The sequence below is a fragment of the Microcaecilia unicolor genome, chromosome 14, assembly GCF_901765095.1.
Source record: "Microcaecilia unicolor chromosome 14, aMicUni1.1, whole genome shotgun sequence".
In the NCBI taxonomy this organism is placed as follows: Eukaryota; Metazoa; Chordata; class Amphibia; order Gymnophiona; family Siphonopidae; genus Microcaecilia; species Microcaecilia unicolor.
Window position 1 is genome coordinate 27,919,797 of NC_044044.1, and position 13,041 is coordinate 27,932,837.

At 40.8% G+C, this 13,041-nt stretch overlaps 1 gene segment (V, D, J or C); it reads left to right on the forward strand.

The window, feature by feature from the left end:
• The first annotated feature begins 6,638 nt into the window (after positions 1 to 6,638).
• Positions 6,639 to 7,835, forward strand: LOC115457241. The segment is given in 2 exon segments: positions 6,639 to 6,711; positions 7,519 to 7,835. Coding segments are annotated over 2 exon segments (390 nt in total).
• The last annotated feature ends 5,206 nt before the right edge of the window (positions 7,836 to 13,041 follow it).

Consider the following 13,041-nt stretch of genomic DNA (forward strand, 5'->3'; position numbering starts at 1 on the left):
GTCATGAACCAGGGGATAATTGTGTTGTACTCTGCAGATGGCGACTTGTGAAATTTCCTAAATCCAAGTGAATTATCTGTATTATGTTTGTGTAAAGATGTGACTGAGAGGAGCTGAGTGCAGAATAAACTGTGCGATATGTTCAGTTTATGAAGCAAATTGTTCCTGAATTTGGGGAGAATTGATTACAGGCAGGTTGGTGAAAAAGTAAATAGGGAACCCAATCATGGTAAGGAACACAAGAGAGAATATGGAGCTGAGAATTTGAGGGAGTCTGCAAGGTGAAATGTTGAAATGGATACATTGCATTTAAGAATTTTCCTTATCTCAGAAGGTTTTCCTCATTTTTTAAAAAAATGTAGATTAGTTATGTTGTCTGGTTTATGTTTCATGTTTAACCCTGTCATGTATGTAATGTGTAACATGTTATGGGCGTTATAGGGAGGTTGGACAAATAAATAAATGTGATGCACTATGTAATTATTAATGTTGAAAGAGTATGAATTGTCAATATGGAGCTAGTTTCTATATGCGGTACCTGAAAATTCTGCGTGGGAACAAAATACGCCTAGGCGTATTCTCTAAAGTATGCCTACATTTTATACAATTGGTTTAAATTTCCACGCAGTATATATACAATTATGCCGAGTGACTCTCCGTGTGACCAAATTTAGTTGTGGCCATTTATACCACGTTTTACTTGATGTAAATCCCGACGCCTAAATTAAGCATATTCTATAACAATGCATATAGATTTTAGAAATGCCCATACCCCATCCATGGCCATGCCGCGCCTTTTTAAGTATGCAACTTAGAATTTACACACACCACGTTACAGAATACACTTAGCAGGTCATTCGCGCAAATCTTAATTAATGCCAATTAGTGCTGATAATTGCTTGTTAACAGCCAATTAACAGTGTTGATTAGCTAGTTAAACAATTAAGTTACGTGCATTGTTATAGAATACCCTTCGATTTCTTCAAGGAAATTAAGCATCATATATCGAATCCCGGGGATGAATCTTGAGGAGTATAGCCTCTGGATTTATTTGTGCAAGCATTTTACTTCATTTGCTTTTTCAGTTGTTTTTAATTTATGCTTTCTCAGTAGTGATCCTTCAACTTCTTTAAGAATGAACTATAAGAAAACCTAAAAATGTTGAACTTGCATTTGAGTATACTATAATATATACTCTTCCATAAAACAAATCACCGACAAGTAACAATTAAATCAACTTAATCTTGACTAGTTTTGCATAGAGAAAGACAGTAAAAGTGTAAAAATGGCAGGTAAAAACCTCAAAAGCCCACCTATATAATTTAAATTATAGGATTTGATGGGTAGTGACCTCACAGGCAGAAAAAAAAAAATCTCCTATCCAACTGTTCAAAGCTCTAGGCAGTGCTTCAATACTGGTAAACCATAAACAGTGAGTTATCTTATAAAAGTGTGTTTAAAGCAAAAGGATTCACCATGGGGTTTCTTCAGGGTGTAACAGGATTATCCACACCAGGTTATGCAGGCTATTGACTTCGTAGCGTGCATAATGGTTGGATGGGAGGCTTTTTCTGCCTGTGAGGTCACTACCCATCAAATCCTATAATATAAATTATACAGGTGGGGTTCTGAGACTTTTTCTCCCATTTTTATAGTTTTAGTGGGTGCAGTGCACTTGTGACTCTGGGCAAGTCACTTAACCCTCCATTGCCTCAGGTACCAAAACTTAGATTGCGAGCCCTCTAGGGACAGAGAAAGTACCTGCATATAATGTGTACAGCGCTGCGTATGTCTAGTAGCGCTATAGAAATGATTAGTAGTAGCAGTAGAAGTACTTCAGGCAGGCAGACCCAGGCCCATCCCCCCCCCACCTGTTACACTTGTGCTGGTAAATGTGAGCTCTTCAAAACCCACCTGAAACCCACTGTACCCACATGTAGGTGCCCCCCTTCACCCCTTAGGTCTACGGTAGTGGCGTACAGTTGTGGGGAGTGGGTTTGGGGGGGGGGGGTTGGGGGAGTCAGCACCGAAGGTAAGGGAGCTATGCACCTGGGAGCAATTTGTGAAGTCCACTGCAGTGCTCCCCCTAGGGTGCCCGGTTGGTGTCCTGGCATGTCAGGGGGACCAGTGCACTACGAATGCTGGCTCCTCCCACGACCAAAGGGCTTGGATTTGGTCGTTTTTGAGATGGGCGTCCTCGGTTTCCATTATGGCTGAAAACCGGGGACGGCCATCTCTTAAGGTCGACCATCTCAACATTTAGGTCGACCATCTCTAAGGTCAACCTAAATGTTGGGATTTGGGCGTCCCCGACCGTATTATCGAAACGAAAGATGGATGCCCATCTTGTTTCAATAATACGGGTTTCCCCGCCCCTTCGCCGGGACGTCCTTAGAGATGGGTGCCCTTAGAGATGGTCGTCCCCGTTCGATTATGCCCCTCCATGCGTTAAGGTCTCGCGTGTTAACCGGGCAGTAATCGCTGCCGATTACTGCCTGGTTAGCGCTGCGTATTGGAAAATAAAAATCGTTTTCCAGCATGTGCATTGGACCTATGCAAAAAATGGAATTCCCACCTGGGCCACATGGTAGCCAGGCGATAGTTCCAAATTGGCGCATGTTGGATGTGCGTAGGCGCCTTACGCAGCTTAGTGAAAGGGCCCCACTATTAGGTAGACACTTTCAAAATGGCAGAAATTAGATTTTAAGCTTTTTCCTATTCAAAACATTAGTTAGCAATAAAACATTCTTGCTTGCACCAGAACTTTGAACAGCGTGTGTTCTGATTTCCCGTTATTTATTGGAATTTTCAGTAGGTTTAATAAAAATGGATTAAAAAAGAAATTATGCTTGCCTTATGGTGAAAGGTTCACAAGAGGGCGCTCAGACACTGCTCGTGGGTCACTGAAATCGCTACATAGAGATGAAAGGGCAACTTCTGCTGACTGCTTTACAAAGCTGGTAACTTTTCCACAGGATCTCATAGAAAAAACCAGTGCTGTTTTTTCTAGCAAAAAAAGTGCTGGTACTCAAATGCCAGGCTACCCTTCAGGGGTGGGGTGATCACTGAAGGACCCACCCCACAATAGCCAGGCCCCCCTGAAACTAATCACAGAATCTATGACAAGGCAGAATTGGTGTGTAGAGACTGAGCTCTTTCATTAAAACTTGGGAACCATGGGTCAGTTTTAGCAGACAATGGAAAAGGTGCTGGTACTCAGTACCCCCAAGTACCCCCTCAAAAAAAGCCCTGGAAAAAACAGTCCATTATATTCCTTTAAACTATGCTTAGGTCATTTTTTTTGCAGACTATTTCTTGCATCAATATTAAATAAACACTTTAAAGCACTATATGAGCTTTTGAGACCACATTAATGCTTTATCTGTCACGTGTTACTTGTAGGTCCTGGAAAGTTTGGGGATAATTTTTTGGATTGTTTTTGGTTTAGTCCAATGACGGATATCACAATCCACCAGAATAACTGTTTTATCTAGGAAAAGATTAGCTGCTAAAATTCTGCTCTGCAACATTACCGGGGGATGCGAGACAACTCACCCCCTTAGTCATCAGTCCCTCAACATACTCAGTAACACACACACACACACGCAACAATTTCAGTTATTAAGAGAAGAGACAACTGAGTGGAGTAAAAACCGGCCGCAGCTTCCTTGATTGGTGGAGATTAAGCAATGCATGCAACCATGTGAACTTTATTTTAAGGCAAATCAAAGGGAGACTGGCCACCATTATCGGTAAGGTGCCCATGTAAATAATCAAAGAAAGCTTAAGTAAACTACGCCCTGGCCATAAACAGCTAGAGCAAAGCCAAGCCTGGACCTCCAGGACAAAATTGTGAGCTTAAGCTTAATCTTTACCGCCTAGAGCCCCTTCCATGGTCTCGTCCCCTTTTGAGATCAACGCATTAAAATTTACGTGCACGACTTTACGGAATACGTGTGGAAAGTTGTGTGCGGAAATTCTAATTAGTGCCAATTTGTACTGCTAATTGCTCGTTACTGGCCAATTATCAGCGACTGATTGGCTTGTTAAATATTTAAGTTGCACACGTGACATTAGGTCTCGTATATGGAATCTGGGGGGGGGGGGCAGATACCAATGGTGAAAAATTAATCTGTAGAAGCGCATCCTGAGGACTCTGGGAAAAGCTAGAAATCTGGATAGATATTTTCTAGAAAAACAAACGAGTTGAAAGAGATTCAGCAGAGGCTGGTAGAAACGAACCTTATTAAAGTTTGCTCGAAAGCATCCTCTGTCTAACTACTTTGGTGTTCTTCAAGTAAATGTGGAACAGGTGGATGTGAAGCGTCTGTTCACACTTTCCAAAAATACTAGGACTAAGGGGCATGCGATGAAACTACAGTGTAGTAAATTTAAAACAAATCGGAGAAAATGTTTCTTCACCCAACGCATAATTAAACTCTGGAATTCACTGCCGGAGAACGTGGTGAAGGCGGTTAGCTTAGCAGAGTTTAAAAAGGGGGTTAGACGGTTTCCTAAAGGACAAGTCCATAAACCGCTACTAAATGGACTTGGGAAAAATCCACAATTCCAGGAATAACATGTATAGAATGTTTGTACGTTTTGGGAAGCTTGCCAGGTGCCCTTGGCCTGGATTGGCCGCTGTCGTGGACAGGATGCTGGGCTCGACGGACCTTTGTTCTTTTCCCAGTGTGGCATTACTTATGTACTTATTTGATACAGTTAATACCTTACTCCAGTTCTTCGCAGTTATAAAAAAAACCCCCCAAAAAACAACACTTGCCTTCTGCAGAGAGTTGCTCAGCTGTATATGTGGTTTTTGTGGTTCTGGGTTTCCGTTTTTAACCTTCTCCTCACTGCTAAATTTCTAAGGGCAGTGATGCAATGCTAAGTGTACCCTAGGCAGTATATACAGCCATAACGTAGAATCACCATTCAACCCATGAACATGCAGCTTCGTCTAACTTTGCTCTCTCTGAGCCTTCTAACAGGTAAGCGAAATTCGGAAAATTCATAATCGGTTCTTTGATGCTTTTGCTATTCACACTTTCAGCCAGAGTTGAATATAATGCACCTTTTTGCTTAATATAGGGGCTCAGGGTCAGGACTCGGTGACGCAGCTTTCTTCTATGGAAACCGTCTCTGAAGGGCAGAATGTCACTTTGCACTGCAGCTACAAAACCATTATGAACCCGTACATTCACTGGTACCGGCAGTACCCGGGACAGCCTTTGCAGTATTTATTGCAAGCTGACTATCTCGGCAAAGTATATAAAGCAGAGGAAGCTGAAGCCAGGATGGAAATCCGGCTGGACAAGGACAAAAAGACAGCTCCTTTAACAATTTCTGGCTGCCTCATCTCTGACGGAGCAGTGTATTTTTGTGCCCTGAGGCCCACAGTTGAACAGACTTCAGCGTTCTTGTTACAAAATCTTCAGAAGCTGAATTGTGCTTTCTCCCCCCCCCCTCCCCTCTCCTCTGCACCACTTGTATTTTACATTGTGCAAGAATGTCACTTGCCTTGAACTATTAAGACAAGGCGTGGGCTAAATCCAACGTCTGACCCTTTCCCCAACAGGAATTCCATAGACGAATGAACATAGTAACGTAGTAGATGACGGCAGATAAAGACCTGTACGGTCCATCCAGTCTGCCCAACAAGATAAACTCATATGTGCTACTTTATATGTATACCTGACCTTGATTTATCCTTGCTATTTTCGGGGCATAGACCGTAGAAGTCTACTCAGCCCTGTTCTCGTACTAAAAGATCTGAAGATTCTGGAATCCCAATTAGTAGCAACATTCCATGTAGAACCCCAAAGAGTAACATAGTAAATGACGACAGATAAAGACCTGAACGGTCCATCCAGTCTGCCCAACAAGATAAACTCATTCTACATGGTATGTGATACTTTATACCCGAGTTTGATTTGTCCTTGCCATTCTCAGGGCACAGGCCGTAGAAGTCTGGCCAGCACTGTTCTTGTACTAGAAGTTCTGAAGATTCCGGAATCCCAATTAGTAGCAACATTCCATGTAGAACCCCAAAGACTAAAATAGTAAATGACGGCAGATAAAGACCTGCACGGTCCATCTAGTCTGCCCAACAAGATAAACTCATATGTGCTACTGTATGTGTATACCTGACCTTGATTTATCCTTGCTATTTTCGGGGCATAGACCATAGACGTCTGCCCAGTACTTGCCCCGCCTCCCAACCAGCGGTGCTGCCACCCAATCTCCGCTAAGCTTCTGAGGACCCATTCCTTCTGAGTGCCCTGATTACAAAGGTGCGTGTGTTAACCATGTGAATATTATGTCCATAGGAATATTATGAGCATACACTCAGTTAGCATGCACTAAAAACGCTAACGCGCCTTTCTAAACAGGGTCCATAGGATTAAGGGGCCTTTTACAAAGGCGTGTAAGGGCCTTCGCATGTCTAGTGTGTGCCCGGGGCAGTGATTCTACATTTGGCATGCACTGAAAACACGCACTACCACGTGGCACTCACTCGGCAGTGGACACGTGCTGCATGCCTACCACTAAGTCAATGGGTTGGAGGTCAGGTCTCAGGCCGAAAACGGACACGCGCTGTTTTTTACTTTGCCGCACGTAGTGCACTCAAACACGTCATGGCTGAAGCCAAAACCAACATTCTCCTAGAACTCACACACGAGTTCTCTGTGTTCTTTGCTGTTTCATTTGGTAGCTGAGGTCTCTCTCGTTCGATTGTTGCTGCTTGGCGGATGTTTGTCCAAATGACCTACCATCTCCTGCTTGTGATTTGCTTTCTCTGGGTGTTTTGGGGTGAGTATAATGACAATTTGGAATAAAAATAAGAAGCCCACGCATTATAATAATTGATTGGGAATGCACTTATGAATGCAGGATAAAAATAAAGAAGGTTATAGGCTGATGATTAAGGGTTTACCAGTTGAATTCCGAAGCTTGAAAATGACTTTTTATGACTCTCTACTGGAAGTGGTCAGGAAAAATAAACATTACCTAAGATCTCACCTACTTTCCCCCAAACTCAGCTATTGAACTATTTGATTCTTGTTTATAAGTCACTGTAGTCTCTCTAGTAGAAGGACGGCAGAGCAAATATGGGTAATGAATAACCTTGCTGAATGTAAATTAATAAAATCGTATATATAAGTGAAGAATATACAAAGAGTCCGATGCCGCTTGTTGCATTCTTTGTTGTGCATTGAAATGTTTCAAAGACTCATTACAAGACATACTTTACCATTTTATCTAAAATGATCTCACATATTTTCCCAGTAGTCAGTGGTGCTTTCTAAAGTATTTTGTGTTGATGAATTAATTCATGGACCATATTATTTCAAAGGGAGTCAATGAAGGATGGTTGATTCAGAAATGGTTGCTGTTCTCATTTTTCTATAGCATTTGGCTGGGAAAAATATGGGGCTCAGATGAAGAAGAAATATTTCTGAAGGACTTTAGAGCTTAGTATTTACTCCATGTACGTTTTTGTGGTTTTTGTTGCAGGATCCATTCAAGGAAACTCTGTAAATCAGACTTCAAAAGAGCAGCATGTTTCCGAGGGACAGGTGGCACGATTATTGTGTGAATTTAAAACTACTGATCCCTTCCCGTACTTGTTTTGGTACGTCCAGTACCCTAATAAAGCCCCAGAGTTCATATTACGTAGGGATCCGAACAGTAAGGAAAATGATTCCAATCCGAAGACCAGGTTTGCTGCAACATTGGATAAAGAGAACGGAGTTATCCCTTTAACGATTTCCAACGTGAGAACATCTGATGCTGGAGTGTATTACTGTGCTCTGAGCCTCACAGTGATATAAATCTAGATTCACTCATACAAAAAATGGGTGACTTCCTCTCTGAACTGTGCAGATTCAGTGAGACGTTTAATTCTCTTGGTTCACAACCAGGGTTCAAAGAGTTTGGTGCTGGGGTTGTAGCAGGGTCTTAACTCCATATCTAGTAGTGTAGGGAGGAAATTCTCCAAGTGGGGGAAGTAATTTTTTTTGCATTACTCTACAGCTTTCTACGGAGCAGATAGTAAGAGGAAGGATGATGCTGATGAGAATCTTGGGGTGGGGGCAATTGTCCCTCTTGCTCCCCTCCCTACACCCATGTATACATTGCACAGTTTCAAAGTTTCAGGGATTGCCCTCAGTTTAAAAGTGAGACCTTACCCAAAAGGAGGCGAGAAGACCCTGATTCTCCCTATACGCATAGTTCCTCCAAATTTTGTAAGAGGCTCATGATTCTGTTTAGATTTTAGTGGAGGTAAACTAAAATCTCTATGTATCAAGGTCACAATATTCCAAAAAAAAAAAAGTTTTCTTGCATATCTATGAAAATTATGCGATGGAAGGGATGAAGATTGGAGGAGTAGCAGTAGCCCCACACCTTGAGCTCAGATTTTGAAAGACCAGTAGCAATAAAAAAAATCTAAATACCCTGTATCCCTATAGCAGCAAAGACCAGTGAGGATGAAAAACAAAAAGTCTTTTGCTTTTCTCATGCAGTCCTCTAGAGGGCACTCCTGACTGCTGCATAATAGCAGAGGCTTCCTGAATCTGTATTTAGCAGACATTTTAGGACTGGATTTAAAGAGGAAGGTTGGCCCTAATTGGCACATTGTACTTATGTGAAATAATATTTGGTCCGGGATAACTAGGAGAAGGCAACTGAATCCCTTGAAACTCAACAGAGATAGAACTGTTGGGTACACAATCAGAATATTCCATTCCCTTATTGCAGTGCTTCTCAACTCTTTCCTGGAGGCACAACTTTCTAGTCAGGTTTGCAGGATCATCACAGTTATCCCCGGATTCTATATATAGCGCGCCTAGTTTTTCTGTGCGAAAATCCAGGAGTATTCTATGACAACACATGAAACTTAATTGGGTTAACAAGCCAATCAGCGTTATTAATAGCACTCGAATATTGTGTTCAATTCTGGTCACCGCATCTCAAAAAAGATATAGTGGAATTAGAAAAGGTGCAGAGAAGGGCGACAAAAATGATAAAGGGGATGGGACGACTTCCCTATGAGGAAAGGCTAAAGCGGCTAGGGCTCTTCAGCTTGGAGAAAAGGCGGCTGAGGGGAGATATGAAAGAGGTCTATAAAATAATGAGTGGAGTTGAATGGGTAGATGTGAAGCGTCTCTTCACGCTTTCCAAAAATACTAGGACTAGGGGACATGCGATGAAGCTACAATGTAGTAAATTTAAAACGAATCGGAGAAAATATTTCTTCACTCAACGTGTAACTAAACTCTGGAATTCGTTGCCACAGAATGTGGTAAAGGCGGTTAGCTTGGCAGAGTTTAAAAAAAAGGTTTGGACGGCTTCCTATACGAAAAGTCCATAGACCGTTATTAAATGGACTTGGGGAAAATCCACTATTTCTGGGATAAGCAGTATAAAATGTTTTGTACATTTTTGGGATCTTGCCAGGTATTTGTGACCTGGATTGGCCACTGTTGGAAACAGGATGCTGGGCTCGATGGACCTTTGGTCTTTCCCAGTATGGCAATACTTATGTAACAAACAATAATGAGCACTAATTGTCAATCATTAGAATTTTCGCACACAATTCTCTAAGCATATTTGTAATGCACTGCACCTAAATGGTTATAGGCGGGGAAATGGGCATTTCCTGGGTGTTCCAAAATGTACATGCACTGTTATAGAATATGGGCCTCTACACCTAAATCTATGTTCCCCGGCATTTACGCCACATTTACCCTGGTGTAAATGGATCCACACAGTTTTAAGCACTGTGATATCAACTAACCATATTCTATATAGTAAATATAGGCACCGCTTACAGAATACATTCAGGTTGGAATTTATTCCATGCAGAGTTTTTCGCCACCAGATATGGAATCTGGCCCTAAATCATTAATGCTGGCTAGTAAATACAACCATCAGATCCAAGCCCTCAGGGATTGGGAAATCCTATTGTAACTGAAATGTAACTTGGTTTAGGCTTGCATTTGAAAATATAAGTAATTAAATCCAAGTAATAAAATCTAAGAAAACAAAGGAACGCAATCACAATGTCCTGACCTTTCTCTATATATTCTTCCAAGATTCACTTAAGAGAACTGACTCCTTATTTGTTCACATAGAAGGAAGTGAGTAGGAAATATGGAAGGAAGGATGAGGGATAAGAGAGGATGAGTAGACGGAGGAATAGGAACCAGATGGAGAGAATGAGAGTCAAAGAAAAGAAATGAAAACATTGACAACAGGAGGACCAAGTGTAAGGATAGTTGACAGATGTGGAAAATGGAGAACTGAAGAGATGGCAATGAACTTAAATGTATTTCACTAGACTTGATATCGGGCATCACTAGAAAGCCCGAAGATTGTTACAGTAACAGTTCAAAATTATTCTAGCAGATCAAATGAATCGAATAAAAGAAAATGAAAGGAAGATGAGAGAAATACGATGTAGTGAATGAGAAAACAAGGAGGAAAAAAAATGGAGCTTTTGTCCTTGGTCATGGTAGCGGTAGACGTACGACACATCTGCACATTCCCTTTCAGATGATGAGACCTTTATTTAACGAAGTGAAAGGAGATTCAGAGCTATGTAGACATTGGCCTCTAATGGTGATACATTGAAATCGCTCTACAAAAAGTGATTAAAAACTATTTTCTACAACTAGGACAAACCATTTTTTTGCTTGCCAATGAACACAATGCCAACAGTCGGTAAATTACTTGAATCTATTGTCCAAGCCAACTCAACTGAAATAGAGTCCACAGATTCCAAAGCATTTGGCTTCCAAGATATTTTCTCCAGAGGCAATTCTTCTGTAGGAATGGAAATAACGAGGTTGTTTTTTTTGTTCTTAACATTAAACTCCCACCAGAGAGTTTATTCCTAAGGGCAGAATACATGATATAAATTATTCTGTTTGCTAGTTCTTAACCAATTACCCTGTACCTGAATGTAACTCACCTTGAGCTACTACTGAAAAAGGTGTGATCAAAATCCAATAAATAATAATTAAATAATTAGTGAAGGACTCAGAACTAGTGAGGAGGAAATTACCTGGTCTACAGGATATCTAAATTTGGGGCAAATATGAATATACAGTTTCTAGGTATGTATTTAGCATCCAGACAGGAAGACTAATTCCAACGCCTGTACAGAGCAGAGAGAAATGCAAAAACGAGGGTCTCTGAAATATGTTTCTATGTATCTGTGCATTTCTGTTTGCCTGTTTTTAAAGCATCTATTGTGTAATCCTTACCACTTAATATTTTTCTCATAATTTTTTCATGTATGTTTTAATTACAGAGAAATCAGGGGTAAAGCTGAAAGAGTTTGTGCTTTGGTGATATTTTATCATTTCAAATTCAAATTCTAAACTCTCATATGTGGAGGAGTAGCCTAGTGGTTAGTGCAGTGGACTTTGATCCTGGGGAACTGGGTTCAATTCCCACTGCAGCTCCTTGTGACTCTGGGCAAGTCACTTAACCCTCCATTGCCCCTGGTACAAAATAAGTACCTGAATATATGTAAACCGCTTTGAATGTAGTTACAAAAACCTCAGAAAGGCTGTATATCAAGTCCCATTTCCCTTTCCCTAAACCGCTCTCTCTGTTTCTTTCATTGTGTGCTTCACTCCATCTTCCTTCCCCTCTGTCTGCTCTCTCTATCTCTGTTTTATTTCTATTTTTCACCTAGTGTATTTTTCTCTATTATCTCTTTTTACATTAATAGTTGAGAGAGAGATCGATTTTCATTGCAGACTCTTTCAATGTAAGCTTGGTCTACTCTAGATTTCTTCAACAAAAATCGATCTCTCCCCCCTCTATCTCTGTTTTATTTCTATTTTTCACTTACTGTATTTTTCTCTATCATCTCTTTTTACATTAATAGTTGAGAGAGAGAGAGAGATCTTTGTTGAAGAAATCTAGAGTAGACCAAATTTACATTGAAAGAGTCGGCAATGAAAATGCCAACTGGAATTGCTTTGTAAATCTGCAAATATGTCAGGACCAACTTAACTCCATTAGATAGCACAAATAATTTTCACTGGAGTCAGGTTTAGTGAATATGGGAAAATAGATTGATAGGAGTACAGATTACGGAGTTTACACCTGTAAAATGAATTTGCTCTAGGGATGCTGGAAGTTGATAAGAGACAAACAGAGCAGATCTTATTCAGTCTGTGTTTAAATCTGTCTGTGCACTGGCTTCCAGTTAGTTGAAGAATAAAGTTTAAGATTAGTTTCTGGTATTTGAGATTCTGAGTCTGTCTAATATTTGAATGCTTGTATCCAGGCCAGAGAACCTTACATGAAAAAAAACCCCCCAAACCCTGCACTTTCTGGCAGTAGTGATCATTCCTTATGAACCAGGACGTTCCCTCAGGTCTTTTCCGTGAACATTGTTTGGTTTTCTGGCTCCATCCCGTGCATGCCTTTAGTCTAATAGGAGTGCTTTTTTTTTCTTTCCTGTGGAATGAGCTACCATTATCTTTGCCTGCAGAATTATCCTATCATTAATTTAAAACTGATCTGAAAGCACACTTTTGAACTGGTGTATGTGGACTTGCAGGCTGATGCTCCAAACTCACACGATAAAGCCAACAGTGCAGAACCCATACTGCTGGAACTGTGCAGAAAACTAGGCGACCAATGCTCAAAGGAAATGGTATTCAAATTATATGTGTGCTGTAAAAGGGAAAGCAAGGGGAGAATTGCTTGGCGCATGCGCAGAAGAGTTTCACGGTAAGCTCAGCTCTTGTGCGCATGCACCAGGCAAACCTGAATGTGAAGCACACAGTCATGACTGTCTTTTGTAGCTTTTTTATATAAGCTTTTTATTTTATTTTATTTTTTATTTGGAAGGTTTATATTTAAGTGCAGGAAACAGGCACCAATGTGTGCTTTCACTTTTGCTTTTTTTTTTTTCGGACTCACGCACATTTATTTCTTAGTACTGGCGCTTACAAGCTTGCATGGACTTTCTTCCACTTCCAAAAAAATACCCAAACCAGCAGATTTTAAAGA